The following is a 27,220-nucleotide window of genomic DNA, read 5'->3' as shown; positions in this document are numbered from 1 at the left end:
CTTGACCCAGTTGTCCCCTCTATATCTTCCCTTTCACAGTCAAATTCCTAGGAAAAACCATCTATTGACCTAGAAATAGTTTGTTCTTTCTTACCTTCTACTCATTTCTCACCTTCTACTAATTTCTCAATCCTAAAATTGGATTCTTCGAAGTTTCAATTGATCTTTTTATTGAGTCCATTTGCCTGGGTAGCATTTGAAAATGTTGTCTACCTTCTTCTGTATGACTCTTTCTTCCCTACCTGTCTGACCCTTTCTTAATCTCTTTTGCAGTAATATCATTCATGTTACTCTTCCACGTGTGAATGTATGTATACAGGGGCTCTGTTCTAGGTTTCTTCTTTCTTTTGGTGAACTTATGAACTCTTAGAAACTCAGCTATCATTCCTGTGAGATTACTCCTAAATCTATATATCTGAACTTTCTCCTGAGTTTTAGTCCTACATCTCCAACTGCTAAATATCTATACCAGGATGTCCCACATAAATTTTTGCTTTCTAAAACAGAATTCATTACCTTTTTCCATAAACCCATTCCGTCTTCTAACTTGTCAATTTCTGTTAAGGGTACCACCACCCTTCTAGTCACCCAGACTTGCAATTAGAGTCCTACTTCATTCTTGACTTTTACTTAGCCAGTTAATTACCAAGTCTTGCCAATTCTGTGTCCACAACATTTCTCATATCACCTCCTTTCTCTACTCATATTAGTCACATTAGTCTAGACCCTCATCACTTCTCACCTGGAGTATTGTTAATCCGTCCCCCTACCTTAAATCTTCTCCCTCTCCAATAACTGCTGCAGTTTGAGATCCTAAAAAGGGTCTACTGGAGTATGGGAGCATATGATCAATGATGGGATCAGCATCCTTTCTGTCTGTAGCTCTACCAGACCATCCTACTAGGATATTAGCTGCTCTACAAACTTGTATGTATCCTGCCTCTCGTTTTTTTTTTCCTACTGTGCATAGCCATAAATGTGTGTGGTGGCCAATGAGAAAGTGAAAATTAAGTTACTAATAATATCATCTGGGGGCGGCCAGGTGGCACAGTGAATAAGAGCTCCGGCCCCAGAGTCCATGCCGGTCATGTTGTGAAAGAAGACACATAACAAAACAAACAAAAAAAAAACCACAAAAAAACCAAAGTGAGGAATAGCATGTTTTGATTTCCATTCAGACTCCTTCAGTTCTTTCTCTGGATGTGGATAGCATCTTTCATCATGAGTCCATGTATTCCATTGCAATCATATACCACAGCTTGTCCAGCCATTCCCCAATTGATGAATATCCCCTCAATTTCCAACCCTTTGTCACCACAAAGAATTGTCCCAAATCACTTTTCTTAAATGCAGTTCTGACCTCATGACAAAGCCTGACATATAATAAGCACTTAAATGCTTTTATTATTTTTTCATATCATTCTTTCCACTACCCTCCCACCATCCTCTCTGGTCACCTGGAAATTACAGTGGCTCCCTGTTAACTCTAGGATCAAATATAAGCTCTTTCTGGTATTTAATGCTCTTCAGAATGTGACTGCTTTCTACCTTTCCAGGCTTATTACACTCCCTGTCCCCTGCCATACTAGCCAGATTGGCCTTGTTGTACTCCATCATCTGCTTCTACTTTTTCATTGACTGTTTCTTGTATCTGGAATATTTTCTCTCATCACCTCTTGGAAACTTTTTATTCCATTTCCCCATTTGTTACTAATAAGAAATATTCTAAAAAACCTTCGAAACCTGTGTGTTTACTCTAGTGACAGGAAAATAGGGGAAAAGCTGTTTGGGTGTGTGCTGGACTTTAGTAACCCAGGGGGAAGAGAAGCAGTAGGTGGTAGGAATAGGAAGGGAATTAGGTAGGCCAATTTTTGAGACCCTTAGAAAGAAGGGGAATGAGCAGGAAGCTCCCTGGGACCAAGAATTGTTACCAGTTATTTATACTAATTTGAGATATTTCTGCTCTTTCTCAAAATCTGCCTCAGCCTATAAGAGTGATCACTAGTAGCTTGGGGCTCCATTCCCAGAGCCAGGCAAAAGGAGGAAAAAGGGAAGGATATAATCTTATTTCAGTTGGAATGTAATTGATGTTCCAAGTTGGGACTCTTTATGACATTTTTCTATAGAAACTTTAACTTGGGTTAACTTAGATTGACTTCTTTAGTTAACTTGAGTAATAGGAACTCTAAAGCTTATAGTAAGCCGAGGATAACAATACATGCTACGGACAACGAAAAGGACTATTTTAGTTATTGTGCAAGAGGGAGGATTTGTATTTGGCTTTTGTGGGCTGATCTAGTGACCTAACTACTATTTATAGCATCACTTGAAAATGGCAGGGGATAGGGGGCGGCTAGGTGGCGCAGTGAGTAAAGGCCTCCCTCCTCCCCTCCCCCCCCCCCCCCCCCCAGTCAGGAGGACCCGAGTTCAGTTTATGCCTCAGGACTTAACACCCACACAAAAAAACTAGCCATGTAATAACCTTGGGCAAGTTACTTAACCCCAATTGCCCTCCAAAAGGCAAAAAAAAAGAAAAGAAAATGGCAGGGGAAATCAGAGGGGGAAAAGCTACACATATAACACTAACAAACCAGATTCAATAAGAGTAGCAAATGCAGCATAGGAAGGTAAGTTGATAGGGCTGATAATTTACCAAGGACTCTGTCAAAAAAGGGAGGTAATAATAAAACTTTTGGCCCTATATATTTGTACATAAATGCATAAAATATAGGTAATAAAATGAACTTGATCGTTACATAAACACTATAATTCAAGCCCCTAATCATTGACATAGGGTAAAATATGATTCCTGGTTAGATTATGGGAATGGATGGTTATTTCTTATTCAGAATGAACATATGTAATAAAAGGGGCAGCATCATTACATATCAGAAATGGGTGTTCACATGAGGAAATCTGGGAACAATGGCAGAGAATGTTTGCATGATGATCAGTGCAGAGAAAAAGGAAGTGATATTGTGGGGGGAGCTTATACATGGCCCAGCCAGAAGAAGACATAGATGATGAGTTTAGGAAATTGATAAAACTTCCTGCAGATAGTAATAGGGACTTCAGCCATTTGAAACTGGCACAAAGGCACTTAGTAAAAGTGTGTTAATCTGGAGCACTCTGCTAAAAAGCAAGAGCAACTGATGTATTCTTAATTTTCATTTCAATTTATTATGCATTTATTAAGCACCCTCCATGTGTTAGACTCTGTAGTAGGTCATGGTGGATGTAGACAAAAAAAAAAAATGAAACAGCCCTTGCTCATAAAGTGCTTATTGTTTTAGTGACTTACTGCCATGATAATTTCATTCATAAAAAACTACAGAAAAATGAGGTGAGGAATTGTTATCCTGAACTTATTTGTGATCAGTGTGGAGGAACTGGTTGTCAAAATAGAAATGGTGGAAATATTGGAAGGTTTTGATTATTAGGATTAGAAGGATTTGAGTAACTGAAAGATAAGTAGATGAAAGCTAGGCATAATTTGATACATACCAAAAATTTGAGGACTGCAAATTTTAAACGTTTCAAAAAAACAGTAGGTAAAAACCCAGGGACAAAATTATAAAAAAAGAATGGGATACTTTCAAGAATCAAATTCTTATTACTTGTTTTGAGGAAAGTTTAGAAATGAAAATGGTATAAAAACAAACCAAAAATGTCAATAAAAAACTAAAAATGAAAAAAGAATAAAGTTATAATAATAAGAAAGTTAAACCTTGGTTAAATTAGAGTTTTAACCTCTATTTGTGATAGAGGTTGACCCTTGTCCTAGGTTTCCCCAGTCTTGGGTTCCACTCATCCCTGTATTAATCTCCATTCATTAATAGCTGCCGCAGGCATGTGGAGTTGCTTAAGGAGCTATCTTGGTTGGGGTTCAGCTATAAGTACAGCAGTTCACACTAGCTCAGGAGAGGATTTGTTTTGTAACATTAAAAGATTCAGTGATATGTTCAGATCTATCATAAACAAACAAAATGCTTGTCAGATAATGACAATTTTTGAGCAATTGTGAGATAATTTTTCTCATACCAATAAAGCCAAAAGGAAAATACATACCAGTTGATTGGGGAATGGGTGAACAAATTGTGGTATGTGGTAATGGAATATAATTATGCCATAAGAAATGATAAATATGAGAAATTCAGAAATGTTTGGAAACACGTCTGTGAACTAATTAAGAATGAAATAGCTAAAATTAAGACTCTTAAAAGGTCACTAAGGAGAATCATTCCTTCAGAATTAGATTGGAGCAAATGGAACCTAGTGACTTTATGAGAAATCAAGATGCTGTCAAACAGATCCAAACAAATGAAAGAATAGAAGGCAATGTGAAATATCTCATGGGAAAAACCACTGACCTGGAAAATAGATCCAGGAGAGATAATTTAAAAATTATTGCACCACCTGAAAGCCATGATCAGAGAAAGAACCTAGAAATCATCCTCCAAGAAATTCTCAAGGAAAACTGCCCTGATGTTTTAGAAACAGAAGGCAAAACACAGGTTGAAAGAATCCACTGCTCACCTCCTGAAAAAGATCCCCAAAAGAAAACTCCTAAGAATATTATAGCCAGGTTCCGGAGTTCCCAGATCAAGGAGAGAATATTACAAGCAGCCAGGAAGAAACAATTTGAATATTGTGGAAACACAATCAGAATAACCCAGGATCTGGCAGCTTCTATACTGAGGGATCGAAGGGCTTGGAATCTGATATTCCAGAGGTCAAAGGAGCTGGGATTAAAACCAAGAATCACCTACCCAGCAAAACAGAGTATCATATGTCAGGGGAAAATATGTTCATTCAGTGGAATAGAGGACTTTCAAGCATTCTTGATGAAAAAACCAGAGTTGAATAGAAAATTTGACATTCAGATACAAGAAGCAAGAGAAGCATGAGAAGGTAAACAGGGAAAAGAAATCATAAGGAACTTATCAAACTGGAACTATTAACATTCCTACATGGAAAAATGATAATTGTAACTGATAATTTCTCAGTATGAAAATAGTTGAAGGGAATAGAAATATGTGTGTATGTCTATATATGAGGGTATATGGGCAATATGAATACATATGTGAATGTGTGTATATATGTGTACAAGTATACATAGATAAAGGGCACAGGACCAATTTAACAGGAAGGGGTGATACTTAAAAGGTGAAATTAAGAGGTGAGAGAGAAATATAATGAGAGGAGATGGGGAGAGATAGAATGGGGTAAACTATCTCATATAGAAGAGGCAAGGGAAAATGGTTACAAGGGAGGGGAAGAACAGGAAGGCAAAAGGGAATGAGTCAACCTTATTCTCATTGAATTTGGCTTGGGGAGGGAATAACATACACACTAAATAGGGTATCTCACCCTACAAGAGAGTGGCGGGGAAGGGGATGATGGAAGGGAGGGCAGGCTGGGGGGGAGGGAAGTTGGAAGCACCCACTTTTGAAAAGGGATGAGATCAAAGTAGAGAATAGAACAAGTGGGAGGTGGGAGGGAAATATAGTCAGTCTTTTACAATATATCTACTATGGTAATGTTTTGCTTTAGCTACAACCTATACTCAATTGCTTATCTTCCCAGTAAGGGTGGTTGACAAGGGAGGAAGGGAATGAATCTGGAATTCAAAGTTTTAAAATCAAATGTTTTAAAAAAATCTATATCTATCTATCTATATACTATTACTAAAACTATTTTACACGTAATTGGGAAATAAGATAAACAGGCACTGGGGCATAGAGATCCACCATGCCCTACTGGAAAAGTCAAAGGGGGTATGGGAGAAGATATGGTGTAGCAGCAAGCACCCCAAGCCTCCTCAGGGTTGCTGCCACCACAGGTTATTGGATCTGCTTTGATAAAGGAAAGCAACTCAAAATGGGTTAACAAGCTTACTTTAATCAGTCAGACATATATCGTTTACCTTGTTCAGGGGAAAAAGGTCAGCACCCCGAACTTCAAAGTATACAGGCAGAATTATCAAGACAGAAACAGATCAAGTAGACAGCTTTCCAAACTGTCCAGCCATTACATCCATACCCAATCAACATCTGGGTTTTTCAAAGGGGGGGGCGGGGGGAGGTGCTCCAGACAACGGCTTCCCATAATCCATATCAAATCACAGAACACTTCTCAAAGTGAGCCCCCAAAACAAAGCCTCACATATAATATCCTTCTCCTGGCTCAGAGAATGTAACAACCTTCTGGACCCACTGGCCAATCAAGAAGTATCTGCTGAAAAACAAGCCTCCCACCCCAGGCTCCAGGTGCACTTTAGCCTAGGGGCAGGGAAGATCTTAAAAATTTACATTCCCATTACATCTGGGAGAGAGCAGATTGGAGGAGGGGATATCCTGTGGGATTGCTATTTTGGGATGGTGGGTAGGGGAAAAACTGGGAGAAAATTTGTAACTCAGTCTGGCAGAAATGAATGATGCAAATCAGAAGTTAATAACGCATTTGAAAAATAAAGAATGAAATAGCTAAAATTAAGAGAACAATATGTTGAACAAAAGAGTAAAAGAGAACACTGAATTTCTCATCAAAATTCAGATCTGTGTATTGGCCTATCTTGATTGGACTGATATTGAAACATTTTTCCCTTGTCTCTACTGTATATACTGTTAGATTTGGTCGCTGTATCCATGGTTTGCCATTAAAACAGTAAAAAAAAATAAATAGAATAGAAAATAACTGAGATGCTGATATTATCCCAACTTACTCAGCAAAGAAACAAATTTGTCTGAAGACAGACTCAAGTGATTCTGATGAAGAGAATGGACTGTATAAACTGACAGTGTTAATATGTAGGGAATTTATTGACTAAGTTAGAATTTAAAGAGACATGTTTAGAAGATTGAAGCAAGGATAGGTAACTTTGTGTGAATACGAAACTGTTATGGATCTCAAAGAATAAAAGCTGTACATTAAAGCTGGAAATGACCCTGCTGATGAATGCTAAAAACAAGAAAAAGGACTTTTTTACCCTTACCTAGATTCTAGAGGAAAAGAGCAATGTCAGAGAAGAGACATTGATGTCCTTGCGAAATTGATAGCCGATGAAAAGAAGGGATTTTAGGTTTTTATTAAGGCATTTTTTCCTATTCTCAGTCCAAAGATGATTATTATTATTTTGGGAACATTTCGTGTGTGTGTGTGTGTATGTGTGTGTATGTATGCATGCATGCGCGTGTTTTTTACATAAAAAAATTTTATTATGTAATAAAATAACAAAAGAGTCTACAAAGAACTTGGCATTGAATCCACTTCAATCAGATTATCCCAACAGCATTTTAAAATGAAAATAGGATAGTAGATAAGAAAATGAAATATGTCAGCACAGATTTTTAATGTTTTTATTTGTGATGAAAGAGGAACTCCAAATGGGCAGGAATAGTGTATACGTATATATATACATACATACATATATATATATATATATATATATACAGTAGTACAGAAATGTGTGCATTTGTTGGTATTGTCATTCTAAAAAATGTATAGAAGCTGAAGTTTTCCTCCCAAAAGTTATCTATTTGATTAAAATAAATGTTATTAATACATATGAACATTTTGTTGAAGTACAATGTTTTAATAAGCTCTTCTAGAATTTATGTTTTAAATATTTGGTAATATAATTATTGTGAATTCCTTTAACTACTTTTTAAACTCTCAAAACCAAACTCTTAAGACACTACTAATAGTGTTATCACATTGCTCTCTTTGGAGCTGTGTTGAAGAATATTTATTTTACCAATTAGGAGCCTTTTGTGGCAGATGAGTACATTGAACGTCTGGTATGGAGAACTCCCGGAGGAGGCTCTCGAGGAGGACCTGAAGCTTTTGATCCCAAAAGGTGAAGTGAAAATTTCTACTTCAGTCTATCTTTTGATGTGGCTACTTTTTTTTGCTTTCAAAATAAAATTTCTATGTGACTTGATTTTACCAAACAGTTATAAACAATATCTGTAGTGTTTCAGAAGTGAAGTGTTTTCTTTTAAATGGTCACTGTTTTTGAATTTGTATGACTTCATTTTGAATACTCTCATCTGGTTTACTGACATGATCATTTAAAGAAAATTTATAATAAGTTGTATTATAAATATTTCCTTTCTAAAACAGAAATATATTAAACATTTGTGTTAAGTACAATCAGTTTCAATGATGTGAATAAACTTGAGCACTTCTTAGAATGTATTATATGATTTGCAACACATTTTGTCTTTCTTATCATTTTCCTTAGGCTTATATTAAAATTATTTTGTAGTTTCTGGGGACATATCTCATGATTGGTGGGCACTTAGGCCCAGAGTTAAAATTTCAGCATGATTTATCCATAGAACAGTAATTTTCATTTCAACAACTAAGAGATGTATTTCTGAAATAACATATATTTTTAAAGTTTTAAGTCCTGAATAAGACCAGGAAAAAAAACATGAAATAATGGAAAGATTTAAATACTATTGTTAAACAAAAAATAGTTTCCTAAAAATATTGTAAAGAAATAAATATCCTATGGAGTTTTTTATTTAGGTTTGGATTGTATTTGTGAATTGATTTATTAGTAGATTCTATTTGAGCATAACTGTTTTTGTACTTTATAATAATTTTATTTTCACAGATTGTTAGAAGAATTTGTAAACCATATTCAAGAACTTCAGATAATGGATGAAAGGATTCAGAGGAGGGTAGAGAAACTAGAACAGCAGTGTCAGAAAGAAGCCAAGGAATTTGCTAAGAAAGTACAAGAACTCCAGAAAAGCAATCAGGTAAAAATTAGGATATGGTGTCTAAAGGATAAAGAAATAGACATATACTTCATCATTAAATTATTTTTTCTGATTCCCGGTTAAAAAAAATCCACCAATACAGTGGAAAAGATTATTTCTTTAGTGATATTTTCTGTTTGTGAAGTAAAAAAAAAATGTGATCTAAAATTGCATTCTTGGAATCAGTTACTCTTATTGGTTGTAATAGTGAATGCTGATGCCAAATCAGACTACATAGTCTTTTTTTTTTTTAAGCATTTATTTATTTATTTATTTTTTTGCAGGGGGAAGGGTAGGGCAATTGGGGTTAAGTGACTTGCCCAAGGTCACAGGGCTAGTAAATTAAGTGTCTGAGGCCAGATTTGAACTCGGGTCCTCCTGACTCCAGGGCTGGTGCTCTCTTCACTGCACCGCCTAGCTGCCCCCAGACTACATATTTTAATCTAGGAAGCTGGTTAATCCTAGACCTGGCCTTGGTTTTTAGGAAGACTTCTCTAGTGAACTGGCCCTTCTTCTTAAACAGATCCAAGACTTTAGGATGGCCTTGTAGTTGTCCTTTGTTGCTTTGGGTTCTCCTAGATAACCTTTTCACTTAAAAGCAAACTAAGTCTGGGAAATAAACTTACAAGGGAATGTGTATGTCCCAATAAAATTTATGTTCCTTTTCATTCTTTCAAAGCTAGGAAATTTCTGTCTAAAGAATAAAGAATACATCTTTGGAAGGATTATTCCCCCTAGAAATATTCTGGTCAGCATATTTTAGAACATAATCAAGCCCTTATAGTATCTTCAGGCCAGAGAAGACCCTTTAGCCCTTCACAGACCAATTTCATAACTTCTCTGGACCTAAATTAACCTTTAAGATTTTAGAATGGGGAACATCCTTTGGTGCCCCAGTTGTATCTTAAATTTTTGAGCAACCTGTTCTTAAAGCATTAATGCAAAGATTTCAGTAATTCTTCTTATATTTTTAGATGTAAAAAAATTATCACTTCAGGTTTTCTACTTTTATGTTTTCAAAATTCAAATATAACGAACACTTATCAAGTGCCTGTGTACAAGGCACTATGTTCTCTATCACAATAGCTTTGCTAAGATTATGAAAGAAATGTTTAGTCTATTTAAAATACTGCCCCAAAACTCTAAGGCTGTCCCATTTGTGTTTAATTAAAGCAGTAATTACAGATGGATCCTGTCTGTTTAAGCAAGTTCTGTAGGACAGCCTCTGCTTGGCAAATCTGTGTCCTTATATTACAAAGCCTGGGTATCTAGACTCCTTTGCTTTCCCCAGAATCTGGATATTGTGATACTATTTCCCTTTTCACTAGCCAGCCTGGGGCTTTCTGCAGGGTTTTCTTTACTACTGTATTCCTTCATTGAGAAAAAAGTGTGGTAGAATAAAAACAATCATGGGAAACCTAAGTGCGAATCCTGCTTTTTGTGCTTAACAATTGTGTGACTTAAGTTGAGTCCCTTAACCTTTCTGAGTCTTACTTCCCTCAGTCTAATTATAAGCCAGGCTTCATTCAGGTCAGTCTTGGTAGCATAGGCTTGGGTTTGAAATGAAATAAAAATTCTTAAATTTTTTTTAAAACTTCTGGCAGTTAACAAAAGGTTTATTTAATCGTAACAGGGAAAGAAGATTCAGTAGAGATGCAGCATGGATTCAGTTAGCTACAACTACCTGTTCTGTGTTGCCCATGCTGGTTTGCTTATCAGCATCCTGAGGGTGGGAGTAGCTGTTGATGATTTTTGTCCGACTTTTCTGAACCGAGGCTACTAGAAAGCTACATAAGCAATCTGAGCCTCAGGCTCCTGAGCCAATCATTTCAGTAATCTTTAGGGAAAGCCTAACTTAGTTTGTGTGGGATAGGGCCTGGGATATTGCTTCTACCACACTTGTCTATAAAGTGATAATAGTAATACTTATGGTACTTAACTTACATAGTTATTAAGATCAAATGAGACAATAGATATAAAATTGTTTCCAATATTATGTAAACACTATGTAAATATTAGCTATTATTACATTCTCATTTTTTTTTATGGAAATGTTGTTTTTCTTATCTTTTTTGACAGATTTCAGTTAAAAATAGTCCTGGGACAAATCATGATCCTACTGCTATTCTTTTATTATTATGTTGTCACTGTTATTGTATCATTTTATCTTTTTCAATATGGTTCAAATAGAAATAGTCCTGGGACAAATTGTTATCCTGCTATTATTTTAGATTTTTATAAAAACTTAAGAACAGCAGTTTTAGTAGTAGTTACCATACCAAATGCTCATAATATCTGAGCTACATAGAATGTAAAGTTTCCAGTGTATAGAGAAATTAAAGTTATGCAAAAATAATATGAGGTATATATCATCTTTGTTACCCTATTTACTACTGCCAAGGGTGTGTTTGTATTTTAATACTTTTATTCAACTGTAAGAAAGCAGTTATTTTAACTACCTGTGCAGTAATCTGGAGAACACCTGACTTTCAAATGAGAGACTCTCTTGTTTGGGTCCAAGGCTAACTCTTAAGTTAAAAGTGGCTTTTCCTTTCTGTACTCATCTGTGCATGTGCATTTTCTCTCCTTTGAGTAGTTCAGATGAGTGAGAAATATTAAGTGCATCTATTACCCCTTTTTTCTTGTTTGTATAGATTTCTGCACTTCTGCTTGTGCAGCTAACTTTCTTCATCCTTCTTCTCCCTTCTTTCCCTGCTTTCAAACCCTTTTCCTGTCCTTTGCATGGTTATTTTAAGACCATCAAAACATAATAGAATTACCCCCAGGTCCTCTGTCTAATTAAATTTCCTCCAAATAATATTAGGGTCTTGAAGGGATACATATACATATACATATACATATACATATACATATACATATACATATACATATATAATCATCTCTCCATATTAGAAGGTAAGCACTTCATCCTTTTTCTTCTCTTGAAATTGCTCACTCATGTTTACATTTTTTGTTTTTCTCTTAATTCCTATGTTTGCGCTTCAGAATTTCCATGCAGCTGTGGTCTTTTCATCAGGAATGCTTGGAAGTCTTCTTTTTAATTAAAAATCAATTTTTTCCCTTGTAGGATTATATTTAGTTTTTCTGGTTAGTTTATTTTTGGTTGCCTTTTGGATTATCATATTCTAAGCTCCCTCTGCTCTTTTATGGTGAAGTCTATGAAAAACTTGTATTCTTTCTTTCTGACTGCTTGCAGTATTTTCTTCTTTGATCTAAAAACTCTGAATTTTGGCTATAATGTTCCTACAGGTTTTCATTTTCAAGTTTCTGTAGGTGACTGGCGAATTCTTTCCACATCTATTTTGCCCTCTGGTTCTAAGAGTTCTTATGCAGTTTTCATTTATGATGTCTTGACTCTTTTTTTGTTTTGTTTTGTTTTGTTTTGTCTTAGCTTTCAGGTAGTCCATTGACTCTTAAATTATTTCCCTTCATTCTGTTATCGAGATCAGTTATTTTTGCTGTGAGATACCATATATATTTTTCTGTTTTTTCAACCTCTACTTTGTTTTAATATTTTTCATTGTTTCATGAAATAATTAGATTCTATTTGGCCTATTCTAATTTTTCAAGACTCTGTTGCTTGTGCAGTGTTTTCCCTTCCCAATTCTTTCTTTCATAGCTCTCATTTCTTTTCCAATTTTTTCCTCTAGCACTTGTTTCATTTATAAAAACATTTTTAAACTTTTGTGCCATCTCTTAGGAATTCTAGTTGAATTTGTGCCCAAAACTGTGTTTTTCTTTGCTTGTAGATATTTTGAATCCTTTATTTTCTTCTGGGTTAGTGTCTTGACTATTTTTGTCATCATAATAGCTTTCAGTGCTCTTAAAGTGAACTTATCTGGGACAAAGTTGGATTTATACAACCCAGGTTGTTGACCTGGGTTTGCCTCTCAGCTGCACACGTGTGAGTTTGTTGGTGTTCTAGTAGTTTGCTGCTGGACTCAGCCATTATGTTCTGCAGGTTCAGGTGTGAGATTTCTGACCTGGTAGTTACACTAATGACTTTAGTCTAGAGGCTTTGACTGAGACCTTCCTCTGCTCCTGGGATCTAAGCCATGCAGCTGAGGCTTGCTTCTGAACCTACTCCATTCTTGGTACACAGCTTAGGGATCACAATTTATCCTACGATGGACTGCCACGTCCAGGCACAGGTTTCCTCCTCAGGCAGCCCTGGATTTACGACCTAGAACTGGGTAGTAAACAATAGAGTTGTCATTTGGCCTCTATTCCTGTAACATGACAAGGTCAGTCCTCTCCGTGTTCAGTCTGGGACCTCTTATTGCCCGGGTGCACAGCCTTTCCCTTCTTGCCATTATTGGCTTGACCCCTGCCCTCAGCATTCATGATCCTATCTGTCTCCCTGTGTTGACCTATGCTGGAAAAATGACTCACTATGATTTTTGTTTTTAATTTCAGAACTTGTCTAATGCATTTTCTAAATCTTTTTAGAGACATTTGAGGGGAACTCTGCTGTTTGTTTTTGATACCTCATCATCTTGGCTTCTGACTCTGGGTTATTTTTAATATAGAATTCTTGAAACATTGTTTAAAAAATTTTTAATCATCTGAATTAGGAAAATAGATTAAAGATTTAGTTTGTTGTGTAATTGTTTAACAATAACCTTTTTTTTTTTTTACTCTTACCAATATTTCCTTATAGGTTGCCTTTCAACATTTCCAAGAATTAGACGAGCATATCAGCTATGTAGCAACTAAGGTCTGTCACCTTGGTGACCAGCTGGAGGGGGTAAACACACCACGGCAACGAGCTGTGGAGGCTCAGAAACTGATGAAATACTTTAATGAGTTTCTAGATGGAGAGTTGAAGTCTGATGTTTTTAAAAACTCTGAAAAGGTAAGAGCTGTCAGCAGGATAAAAGCAGTTCATTAAACAGCACAGCCATAATTACAAGCTATTGTGACTTTAAATGGTGAACTTCAAACCAAAGAGTGACTGACTTATGAAAAGTTTTGTTCTGAAGTGGAAATCAACACTTGACTGTAGATTGCTGATAAAGCATTAATGTTCAGTAATTCTTAATGTGGGTAATACTGACATTTTTCACTTGTGAAATAATATGAGATTTTAGAAGTGCTGATACAATCAGTTTTAGAATGCAGGTCTTTCCCATAAAGTTCTTCCACAATGCATCCATGTTTGGAATATGGCCTCCAGTAGGGAGGAGGAGAAGCAGTATGAGCTAATTCTATGTATTAAACTGATATAATTCAGAGATCTGGTCCAAGACGCTTAGTTTTCTTACTAAAGGTATACTATAAAGAATTAAGAATATAAAATTTAGACCCTGGAAAAATGAAAAATCTGAATTAACTATTTCATGTTAATCCTTTTCATAGCACTAGTCACTTAATCCTGGTCTCAGGGTACATGGTATTGGCTGCTCTACAGTCTTGAAAAGAAGGTAAATTTAGCTCACTTTTTTCCCCGCAGGAAAAGAATCAAAATGCATGAGAACATAAAAACATTTTTGGGTGGCATATGCATACAAAAGTATTTCCTAAGAATTTATTTTGAATACAATATTAATTAATTGTTCCAATGCACCCCGTGAGTATTGGGATGATTTTTGTCACCCTAAATATTGGAGTGATAATCTAAGTGGCAGTAAAATTCAGTGTCAGCAACACTGTCCTCTTGTTCCATGTATGTATAAGCAATATAAAACCATAAAATTGATAATTTATTAAAATCAGAAAATTAATGCATTGCCAGTTACTCTTGACTGTATTTCTTTGTAGACATATTGACCTTTTAATATGTATAATTGTCATTGTGTTATATGTAAAATAAGTATTTTAATGAATATGTAAGATAGTAGCCCAGGCCAGTTTCTTTAAATGTGGGGTTTCAACTTTATAAAAACATTTATATATATATATATATTCCATTATATCTGTAATATAGTTATTTTCCCTAATGTGAGCTGGCCTGTCTCTGCAAGCACACCAAAACAGTCAATCAGAACCTAAAGAAAGAAGGCATATCAAGCTGAGGCAGGTCATATGGCTTCATGCTAGTGATAAAACTTAATTTTAATTATGTTTCCTTTAATCTTTTTATTATACACCAAAAATTGTGAAGTTGTAAATATTATGTACATCTTCTTTAATCTTTGGAGAACTTTCTAAAAAAAACAGAAGTGAGCATTTTTATATTCTAATTACACACCTTGGATGATTGTCTCGTATACTCAGCACCTCTGCTTCCTCTCCTTTTCAGTCCTTTCTAAACCTTTGGCAATTTGACTTCCAGTCACATACATTCTTCAGCTGAAACTTCTTTCTCAAATTACCAGTGACCTCTGAATTGCCAAATCTAATAGGCTCTCTCTTTTCTCTCTATGCCCTCTCACTTGATAATATTGATAGCTTCCATCTTCCCTAGATACATGATTCACAGACCTCTAAATCCAGACCTAGTCTCTCACTGAGCTTTAGTCCTGCACTGTTGACAGCCTGGACATTTCACACTTGATGTCCAAAGCAGAACTCGTTATCTGACACTCACCCCACTTTGGACCTTGGCAATTTTTGTCAGTGGCACCACCATCTTTCAAGTCACCCCAGTTCACAACTTTAGTATCATCTTCCTCTTTCTCACACACTTAACATATCCAGTCATTTGCCAAATCTTGTCATTTATTTCTCTTCAGTGTCTCTTATGTATCTTCTTATTTCCATAGCTACCACTCTACTAGTCAGTCTCTCATCACCTATTTCAGACTATTGTAGTTGCCTTCTACATGGAGTACCTTACTTAAAATCTCTCCCTACTTCAATGCATTTTCCCCATGGCTGCCAAAATGATTTTTCCTACCAGCCTGATCATGTCTCACACCCCACCCCCCCCCTAACCTTCCGCCCCCCCCCCCCCCCCCCACATATACACAGAGTCTTTAAACTTCAGTGATTCCCAGTTAACTTTAGGATCAAATATAAACTCCTATGCTTCACATTTAAAGCTCTTTACAATCTGGCCCCTTTCTGTCTTCTCAGTCTTTTATCTCCAATCTTTTAACACATTACTCTCCTCCATGCTAACCATACTGGCTTACTTGCAATTTCTTACATATTTTGCTCCCTTGCCATTTTTTTTACCTTTGCACTAGCTGTCCTGGAATACTCTCTTTCCTAATCTCCAATTCGTAGAATTCCTGGCTTCCTTTAAGACTTTGCTCAGGCACCATTTCTACCATTGACCTTTCTTAGTCCCCTAAACCTTATCAGTGATTTACTATGTATTTTATCTTGCATGTATTCATTTATTTATATGTTGTCTATCCCATTAGAAGGTAAGTTCTTATAGGGCAGGTGTTATTTTTCCTTTTTCTTTTATTGTAAGCAGTTAACATAGTTCCTGGCAGTAAGTGCTTAATAAATGCATGTTGATTAGCTTGATTCATGTAATTACTTTGTGCCTCAAAAGAATAGGGGACAATACAGAATTATTAAAATGATTTGCCTTTTTTTTTCTCCAGTTTAACTGGTCCTCAGTCCCATCCTCAGTTTTCTTCCTCTGCTTCTCTATTTCCCTTTTATCATTTATACTTTTTCTTTTTGTCTCCCTCTCCCACCAACTTTAGATTGCCAGTGACTGATTGTGGATTGTTCTAGCTCAGATTGTATCAAATTGGTTACATTCAAGAGTTCACACATTAGGTTGCCAGATATTAGCTAACTTTGCAGCTATGTTATGTCCTAAGCTGTATACCAGCCACCGTTTAGAAAAAAAGAAAGGAAAACAGAAATCATCCATGTAGCTAAAGATGCTGACACGAGTGTGTGTGGTTGATATAAGGGAAAACAAAAAGAATAGTGAGGAAACTGTTAATGTATCTCACTTCTTTCTCATCTTATTCACCAGCAATTTCTGCCTTTTCAGAGTCTTATTTTTTAAAATATATATTTTTTATATTTTGCTTTTTGGAGGGCAATTGGGGTTGTGAGTTGCCCAAAGTCACATGGCTAGTATGTCAACTGTCTGAGGTCAGATTTGAACTCAGCTCCTCCTGACTCCAGGGCTGGTGCTCTATTCACTGCGCCACCTAACTGCCCCAGAATCTTATTTTTTAAAGGTATTCTTGAACTACTAATCTAAATTAAACCTATTCTGATCACTTCTCTTTCTGTTAAAAATACATGCAAGTCTTTCCATGGGGGAAAAAAAAAAGTGTTATATTTTCCAGCGAGTTTATTGTTATGAACTTGATTTTTATTTAGATGATAAAATATGGTCAGAGTGAAGTATAACCATGCATGCTTCATGCGTCTGTGTATGTTGCACCTATGTAGATTTTTTTTAACTCTATAAATATACTCTCACAATAAGATAGCATTTCTGGTGTGTTGGATTTGGATTCAGAAAACCTCGATTCAAATTACATACCTGCTACTTATTACCTTTGTGCACTTAGGGCAAATCAGTCATTGTATCTGTGTCTTAGTTTCCAAATCTTTGGAATGAAGCTATTAACCTAGAGTCAGAAGGAACTTCAGAGGCCATCTAGTCTGACACTCCCTCCCCCTTGCCTCCCTCATTTTACTAAAGTGGTAATGGAGGCTTGGGGAGGTTATGACTTCAGGGTCACATAGATAGTAAACATCTGAGATATAACTCTGGTCCTCAGGCTCCAGAGTCACTGTTCTTTCCACTCTGGTATGATGCTTCTTAGCTACATTGCTGCTCTAAATCTGCCATCCTATCACTATATAAATTCTAATGCTTTAGACATTAAAGCAACAATTAACAGAACTTATGTAAAAGCAAGCATAACTTATTACTTTGCAAGATTCAGAAAGCAGTAAGTTTGCTAACATTTAATATTTAGAATAATTATCCCTTAAAACAAACTATTAGGTTGATAGCAGTAATGTCAACACAGAATAATCTAATTTGTGATTAGTTATACACAGTAACCAATCACATTCAGCTTTAGATAAATTATATCAGTAAATCCTGTGTGGTAAATTTAGTTTTTAGTAGCAAGACAAAATAACCTGTATAGAATTTTGAGGAGTGAAGTCATTCAGTGCCAGTGTTTATTATTTAAAGCCACTGTGCTTGTCTTATGAAGAAAGCAGGTGATAATAGTACTCAACGGTAGTTAACCATTGGTTAACCATTATGTTGGGGCTAAGTGATACTTCCATGAGCAGTATAAGCACAGCTGTTGTTGCTGGAAAACAACGTTTACAGAGATGCTGAAGGCAGTGACTCAAACAAATGGTATGTTGTCTGTGAGGAGAAGATAGAAATAGCATTAGGCCCTGCATTTGACATTTCTAGTTGCTTACTAGACTTCATATGTATACTTAGTAAAAATATCAGTTCTGTACAAATGCCAGAAATAATTATTTTTATATAAAGAAGAAACATTTAAAAGAAAAGCAACAGAACCATCAGATACCATTAGTATCATCTCTCTTAAAGTTATGTTATTAACATGTTTATTATATGCTAAAATGTGCTAGGTGGCACAGTGGCTAGAGCACCAAGCCTAGACTCAGGAAAAGCTGAGTTCAGATCCAACCTCAAACACTAAGTAGCTGTGTGACCCTGGGCAAGTCACTTAATCCTGTTTCTTCATCTGTAAAATGAGCTGCAGAGGGAAATGTTAAATCACTTGAGTATCTTTGCCAAGAAAATCCTCAGTGTGGTGAAATGACTGAACAACAACAAAATAATTTCATAGTACTAATTGGAAGCATAAAAATGAACAACACTTAATTATCTTATACTTTGATGTCATTAAGAGCAAAAGTGTATTAATAGTATTCCTAGGTTATAATTTTTAGATTCCTTGTCTAAATCTTGAAAACTTGAATAAATGCATAAATTTCTATACTATACTTTGTCAGTAATTTTATTTTAAGATCTATTTATTTTTTCTGTAAGAGATCTTAAGTTCTATCTCATTTGATCAATTTAGATTGAAATTGGATACATCTACCATGTATCACCAGAAACATTCTCATAAAGCTTATTTTTACCCACATGAGGATCTTAAATTGAGAATAATACTGCAGTTCCGACTTTGAGCAATTGTGGTCTTATTTCTTTAAGGTAAACTACAGTTTGCAGGTTCTATCTGTAAAAAGGCTGTTAAAGCACACAATTGAAATAATTTCCACAACAGAGAATTGGAAATGCTTTTCCCCTCTACTTCACCATCCCCTGATTACGACCTCTAGCTACTTTTGTCATTATCTAACAAGTGCCTACAAATAGAACACTTCGTTCAAAATCTTAGTTCGTCACAGTTTTTTTAAAAACAGTATGTTAGAAATGTAATTGTCCCATTCTAGGAATTACTCTTAGGCAGGTAGATAAATCTATCTTTCAGTTAAACTTTTTGATTTAATGGTGGCAGAGCAAATGAAAGCCATAGGGAAAGAGGTTTGTAATCTTTTTGTATCATGGACCCTGTTGGCAGTGTGGTGAAGGCTATGGACCCCTTCTCAGAATAATACTTTTAAATGCATAAAATAAAATGCACAGGTTTACCAAGGAAACCCAATTATATTGAAATAGTTATCACAACATTAAAACTTCTTTGTCTAAATTTAGTGCCATTAAAGGTTTTTGTTTTGATTGATTTGGTTACCAGCTTTAATGTTTTTAATTCATACATGAAGCATGAATCAAATTTTTAGTAATTTCATTATGCATAGGGTTTAACAAACATTGAGACCTGGTTTTTCTTTCTTCTTGGTATTTTTTAAATAATCTTTTATTTTTAAATATTAACAAATTGATACTTTGATATGACATGATCAAGGCTTCAAAAGAAACTAGAGGTCAGTGTTTTGAATTCATTTATGTATATTCATTTTTCTTTCACTGTGATACTGTTGGTTAAAATCTAGCTCTGAGACAGATTTATCAGTTATTTTAGTCTTTATTCTCAATTATAAATTTTGCTAGGACATTTACATTTATTTTAATTTTAAACTGTCAAAATTTGTCAGTAGGTATGGGAGAGAATTCTAAAGAGAGATTCTTGATTCTGACATATAGATCATTAAAAGCTTTTTTAGATTTGAGCTTAGGGAACAGAGAAATCTACCTCTTCTTAGCTGGCCTGGAAGGAAGAGGATCCTACAAGGAAGGATAAAACCAGAAGTTATTCTTGACTTTGTTACTGTCTGATTACAGATTTTCTGCCATGCCTGAACCACAAGAGCAATCTGTTATTGAGCACTTAAAGTTAGTTTTTTATAGTAAGATTCATTTATTAACCTGTAATTCCTCCTCTTACTTTAGTCTCTGTAGTTTTTTTTTGAGTCATATTCTTTCTTCCCCTTACACACACATGCATTTGCACATGCAGACACACACATGCACACATGACACACTCTATTCCTGTGATAAAATCTTTATTGATGTTGTGAAAACTCAAGGCTTCCTGTAGAATTAAATTATTCCTATTTCTCTTCAGTTTTATAGAGATGAAGATATATCCGAAAATACTCTCAGAGAATACCTACTTCCCTTTGTATGTGTTATTTACTAATATGATAGACTTGTGTGAGGTAACCTGATATTATAGTTGTGACACATATAAATCTTACCCAATCATTTAAGTACTCATTCCCATTCTTTGTCTCCTGTCTCTTTTCTCTTCTCCTTTCAATTCATACTGACCAGCTTACAAGATTTTAGCCAGAAGAATCAATCTGTGAGGACTAGATTGAGTCCTGTTAGTGGGTGAGACAGAATAATTTATATGTCTTATGCTTACCTTTGCTTTGGAAGCCTAAGTAACCCAAAGTTGTCAAATAACCAGCCAAAATTAAAGCTTGGAATGGTGAGGTCCTGATGTATATGTGTATAGATAGTGCCAGTTCACTATAATTCTAGGCTTGATTTATAAATATTTGGTTGCCTAAAAAACTTTGATATGTTGAAAAATAATTACAAAGATATTTTTATAGGATGAGATTTGTATAATGTAAATATGTAATTTTTTCTTGAAATACATAAATTTTTGTTGCTTTTACTTTTTTCCCCAGATAAAGGAGGCAGCTGACATTATTCAAAAGTTACACCTAATTGCCCAGGAGTTACCCTTTGATAGGTAAGTTCATTTGTCAGAATCTAATATGGATATAAGAACTTTTATTGTAAACCACAATTTTTCCTATGTGATTTTTAAAAAACTGAATTAAGTAACAGTATTTTAACATTTCTTGTTAATTTGTGGAACTATTTAGGTAAGTTTAAAAAAAATCCTCTAATATATTTGAAAGATAAAATTGACCAAAATTTAAAGTGTTAATTATAATGTAGGATTTTCTAGATCTTTTGGTCCTCATTTTTTCTGATTTTATCTCTTTTTGATACCAAAGGGTGTCCATGTGTAACACAAAGGGAGAACTTTAGTCAGTCAATTTTTGAACAAAATGAGATAATTAAATTAGGAATTGTTTGGCCTTATTGTTATCATTCCCTCAGTGCCATATATTTTGAGAATTGATTGTAATTCCTGTGCTATAAAGTGTTTGTCCTGTAAGTATTTACTTTTTCTAATCTTAACATTTAGTGATGCATTAATATTTACCATTTTTTTGTTTTGTTTTACAGATTTTCTGAGGTAAAATCAAAAATAGCAAGTAAGTGAAAGTCACTATATTTTTCTATTTAGAAACATAGAATTTTAAGCCTGGAAGAAACATTATAGATCATCTAATCTCAGTTTACTGTCTGATTACAGATTGTGACACATTTGTTGTCACAAATTTACAGATGAGGAAAATGAAACCTTCAGTGGTTGAAACTGTCTTAACCTGTGTCTCTAGATTCCCTGGCCAATACTCTTTTCCCTATACCATGAAGCTCATCCTAGCAAGTTCAAGCATTTGAAAAGTTCTGACTCAATACATTTCTGAGACTAATTGACTTCTGTCTTAATGCTTGATTTTAACTGAGAGCCAATCCTGGATTTGCTTTCCCAGATACCATGAGTTAATGCATTATAATTTGGGTCATTATTTGATTGGACCATAAAAGAACAATGAAACCACATGCTTGCCCCGGGAGACAATTCTGATAATTAGAATCTACTTTTGATAAGTATTGTTCCTAGGATTAGTCTATGCCAAGCCCTTTCAAGTTAGTTTAGCCAGTTAGTTTCAAACTAACTTCAATAGTATTGTTTATCAAATTCACCTTACAGTGGGCTCTAAATTAGTTATGAGTATAGAATAAGTTCAAACTCATCAGTACCAATCATTGTAGTACTCAGAACTGGATATGATATTGTAGAAGTGGTATAGTATCTTACTGGTTACTATATTTCTGTCAGTGCAGCTTAAGATTGCATTACATATTTTGACTTCTGCATTGAAAAATCACTTGTTGATTCATATTGAGCTTGAAATTCCCTAAATTTCTTTAAAAAGTTTTTAATATACTTTTGAGTATATCTTCTTTCATCATATATGTGTGTGTGTGTGTGTGTGTGTGTGTGCATACATATATGCATGCAGTTGTTTTTAACCTAAGTATGGTACTTGTTCATTTATTTCTATTAAATTTCATATAGTGTGAAGTAGTAAAAGTACTTGGAGTCAAATGAGATCTGTGTTCAAATTCTGCCTATCTTTTATTAACTGTGCAGTCATAAACAAGTCACTTAGCGTCTCTGAGTCTCACTTTCTCCTTTGAAAAAAATGATACTACTTGTTATATTTGCCTCACAGGATCATGGCAAAGATCAAGGGAAATAATGTATGGAACTTCCTTTGCAAATCATAAAGTACTATTTAATTGTCATCTATGTAGGATAAGAGTGGTTAGGAAAGAGGGAACAAGCATTAATGAAGAACTTACTTTGTGCCAGGCAGTGTGTCTTACAGATAGTATTCATCTGTTACAACAACTGTGTGAGTTAGGAGCTTTTATAATCCCTATTTTAGTGTAGGAAACTTGAGGTAGACATAGGTTAAGTAATTTGCAAGGATCACATATTTAGTAAACATCTTTGCAATACATGAACTCAGGTCTTTCTGCCTGTAGGCCCACCCAGCCTTCTATGCACTCACTGTATCACCAGCTGTCTCCCTTTGGTCTGCCATTCTAGCACATTAAGCTGTCTCCACAGATTTGTGTGTTATCCACAGATTTGATAAATATCTCACATGTACCTTCATCTAGCAATGCTGAACAGAACACAGTCAGAAGGAAAGCCTTCTGTTAGTGCAGTAGAATTCTTTTTCCAGGTAAACTTTAAATCAACAATAATTTTTTAAGAACCTGTTTGTTATGTGCAAAGCATTAAGGGGCATGTAGCTGTGGTGATGGTGTTGGTGGTGGTAAAGTGTTGTGCAGAAATAACTAATATTAGATTAGCATATAATAATTCAAAGGAGAGGTCTGAGCAAATTGCTATGGAAAATTTGAGAGGAAACCAAGGAAGGTGAGATGAGGAAAGAAGGTAATTGTAGGAATAGGAAATGCATGAAAAAAGGAACAAATGAGCATAGATAGGAAAATGAAGAGCAGTTGAGTTTTGTTGGACCATGGTATGGGGTTGGAAACATAAACTGGAGCCATTAAGTTAAAGGGCCTTGAGTGATATGATCAGAAGTTTTGTATTTTATTTTGAAGTGACTGGTAGAGCTTAAGTTCTTTTTCCATTCTTTGTATTTTATGCCCAGCACCTGCTGCAGCATCCAACAGGTAGGAGGTGCTTAATAAATGTTTGTTAAAATTGACGATTCTAGGAGTCAGCTGAAAGTTTTTGAATAGGGGAATAAAGTAATGAACACACATTAGAAACATTCAGGCAGTGGTATGAATGATAAATTGGTGAAGGGAGAGACTAGTGAGAAGACCAATGAGGAGATTATTGAGATAGTCTAGGTGAGAAGAGATTAGGTTTGCTTCAGTGTTAATGAAAAGAAAGGTGCTGGAGATTATTATGATGGTAGAATCAATTCGAATTTGCTAACTCATTAGACCTAGACAATGAATAGGAAGAAAGAGCCAAAGATAATTCTGAGATTAAAGGTTTCACCTTATCAATTGAAATAGGTGGCTAGGGAGAAAGACAAGTTTTATAGGAAAAATAGTGACTTCACTTCTCGAGATTAAAATTCTTATGGGATATCCAGGTGGGAGATACTCAGTAAGCATTTGAACACATGGGACTATAATTTGGGGAGTATTTAGGATGAAGATACAGATTTGAGAATAATTTCTGTTATAATAGAAATAATAATTGAAGCCATGACAGTAGGTAAAGACCATCAAATAATGAATGTAAAAAAGAGAATAGAAGACCAAAGACAAAATTTTATAAGATACTCACATTTGAGGGGCAGGAAGATGAGAAGGGAAGAGCATTCTGAAGGGGGAGGGAGTTTCTAATAATCAGATATGTTTACCCTTTCCTTCTCATTTACTTTTGTCCATATCCCCCTATAACTCCTCCAAAGGTGGTTTTATTCAGTGTTCTGGGGGCCCTTTTCACATTACATGGCTACCAGTTGCCCTCTCTTGCTTTCCACTATGTGTTCTCTCATCAATTATCTCACACTGTCCCTACATGATTGTTCTGACTCCTCTTCTGGGGCTCTTTGATGATACCTCCTCTATTCTATTTCTTTGCAGTTTTTCATTGGTGATATGCTGTAGCCTACTAACACCTACCATGTGCTACTCCTTGCTTTATGGGTGGCTTACAACTATAGTTTTTCAGAGATTATAGTATTCCATGATTTATAGCCTTATGATTGGCATCCCAGATATCCAAGTGGATCTATGCTTTCATTGATTTGGGAGTTCCCTGCAGTGACATAGGCAGCAGCACATCTTGTTCAATGCTGGTCTATAATTCCCTTAGACATTTGCCATGAGGTCTTCTCAATATTCTGGAGGTCTTCCTTGTTTTTTTCCACTATCTCAAGGGTACCAGTTGAGCACTTGGGCCATCGAACTATCATCTTTTACTCTTGCTACATGACCAACCCAGCTTCTCTTCCTATCATATAGTTTCTTGATGATATCCTTTACTCCTGTTCCTCTTCCAAGTTCCTCATTGGTTATATGTTGTTTACTGCACTCCCTCAAAATTTACTTCTCCATTGCTTTCTCTCTGATACTTATCTTTAGTTTTTTGGAGTCATGGTGTCCCCTATAGCAGTTGGTAAAATATTAGTCCTGAAAAGATGGCCAACTTTTCATGGGAAACTTGGGGTCAGTAATAGTACTTTTCAAATTCTTGATAGCATTCCAGACTGTTCTCCCATTCCATTCTGGGGCCAACTTGTCCATGTCCATATGTATTATTTGTCTAAAAGGCACCGCACACACACACCCACACACACTGTTGGATGAAGTCTATATGGTGTTTGTCCCAAATGCATGTTGAAATCTACAGTAAACATTCTTTATGTATTTGATCTTTCCTGGATAGATAGATGTGCCAAATTCCTTCAATGATTACATCTCTTGTTACAGGGCTTAAAGTTAGCAATATGTCATCCACAGACAGTAGCATCTGAAGGTTCTCATTTTCTTAATTTGGACTTTGTGCTCCATGTTCTCCAGCAAATCCCTTTGGCAGGTGTACTTCCTAACTTAATGTCTTAGTAGACATTATTTATCAGCAGACCATAGAAAAATAGTTATTGTTAAAATTTTCAAGGTTATCTTTTTTTATTTTAATACATTCTTTTGTTAGAGTATTGCCTTTAATGTGGCATTTTGTTATATTGAATAAAATTACTATTTTTGTGTCAACAAACAAAAAAACTAATGGATTTTTCTGTTCTTTACACTTTTCATCGACTTGGTGTGCTATAGAATACCATTTAGAAAAAGATACCTTGTTCTTTTCTTTTACCTTTCATCACATATTATATGTGTATTTTTTTTTAATCCAGACCTGTGATTTAATATTCTCCCTTATCCAGGGGTCTGGTTCCCTGTTAGCCATGTATGTTCTTTTATCTGCATTCTGAAGATAATTCTCCTTTGTAAAGAACACAACTAAAATTGGAGTTAGTTCCCACAATTATCCATTACACTTTTTGTATACACTGCAGGCAAGGGTGCTATCTGCTTTTGATCTTCTTCTTAATTCAAGCATGACCAAAACAAACACAAAATCCTCTTTGTTCATTGCTTTTGTTGCCAGCCACAGCTTCTCTGACTCTTTTGTTATAGAACTATAATACTTTTTTATATTCATTCTCAGTTACTTGTCCTGGATTCTGTCATTTGTTCATTTTCTTTCTGAATGTGAGCTTGTTCATTAACTCCCTTCCAGCTACATTTAAACAGCTTTCCCCTTTATTCCATGTCATTTTTTATTGTGTCATTTGATTTTCATTTTTGATGACTTTGAAGACCAATCAAGAATTTATTACGTGTTTTGATTTAGTAGAGAGGGGTGCCTCATAAATGTCCAGCTTTTCCACCACAACAATATTAATTTCAATTCAGCAAACTTTTGTATTGTTTGTGTCAGCTTTTAGATCTGCTTCTGGAATTAGCTGGTTGGATGGTCTATAGTTAGTCTTCAGTTATTACCACAATATCATTTTTATTTTTCCTTTTTTTTTTTTGTCTTCATCCAAACATTCCATTGTGTTTCCCTTTTCAGCTTTCATGTATTTCAATAGGTTTGAATAATTATATGAAGAGTTCCATTCTACCTCCCTTTTTGTTTAATTATTTTTGGTTGAACAGTGTAAACCTCTTCCGCCATGTTCTAGTCATGAAACAAAAATCAATGATTATATACTTTAGAGGTCATATTTGCTTCTTTGTTCTAATAGTTCTTGTTCATTTTTGTTTATTTCCCATGTGTTGAAAATTGTCATGTTAGCCATAAGGGCATGAATATTATTTTTTCTTCTGTTCCTGGTTATGATATCTTATAAATTAATGAATATTTGTATTTTATTCTTCCTCTTACGTCTGCTGTTACCTGCCATATCTAGGTATTTTACTGCATTTTCTTCCCTTTCTATTTTTAAAGCCCTCAGATCAGTTAAGTATTCAGACAAAAACATAATTTTCTTCTTTGTTCATTGTTCTCTGTTTCCAGACAGAAACCCTCCATCTCTCATTCCTTTCTTCTCTTTTTTCTCTACCCCCTTTCTGGCAAGGTTATGACAGCTTTGTCTTGCTCTAGGGCTAGCAGGGGCTCAGTTATTAATCTACGTGATATATGACACGTTGATTTGGGGAAAGTTTCTGATCTTAAAACATCAATTTTTCTATATGATAGATACACTAATTTTACACTACACTTATTTTATATATCATGGGCTTTTTCTGTTCTCCTATTTTAATAAAATTCATTAAATTTTAATGATATTCATTAAAATAGGGCTATATCTGTCTTCACTATCACTCTTAAGTTCATATATACTTAACTCTGCACGTGACTTTACAC

At 35.1% G+C, this 27,220-nt stretch overlaps 1 protein-coding gene across 1 annotated transcript in view; it reads left to right on the top strand.

Annotated features, from left to right (window-relative positions):
- EXOC5 (exocyst complex component 5) overlaps positions 1-27,220 on the top strand; it is a 55,754-nt gene that overhangs the window by 3,313 nt on the left and 25,221 nt on the right. The window contains exons 2-6 of the mRNA XM_069092263.1: positions 7,764-7,858; positions 8,624-8,771; positions 13,453-13,647; positions 20,826-20,890; positions 21,397-21,425. Coding sequence (XP_068948364.1) covers positions 7,764-7,858; positions 8,624-8,771; positions 13,453-13,647; positions 20,826-20,890; positions 21,397-21,425 — 532 coding nt within the window. The remainder of the gene's footprint in view (positions 1-7,763; positions 7,859-8,623; positions 8,772-13,452; positions 13,648-20,825; positions 20,891-21,396; positions 21,426-27,220) is intronic.

This window comes from Petaurus breviceps, unplaced genomic scaffold (assembly GCF_028583685.1).
Source record: "Petaurus breviceps papuanus isolate PSGF00001 unplaced genomic scaffold, PetGlider_PUasm1.0 189, whole genome shotgun sequence".
NCBI lineage: Eukaryota > Metazoa > Chordata > Mammalia > Diprotodontia > Petauridae > Petaurus > Petaurus breviceps.
Note: the sequence above shows the minus strand (reverse complement) of the source record. Positions and strands in the feature narration are given on the sequence as shown.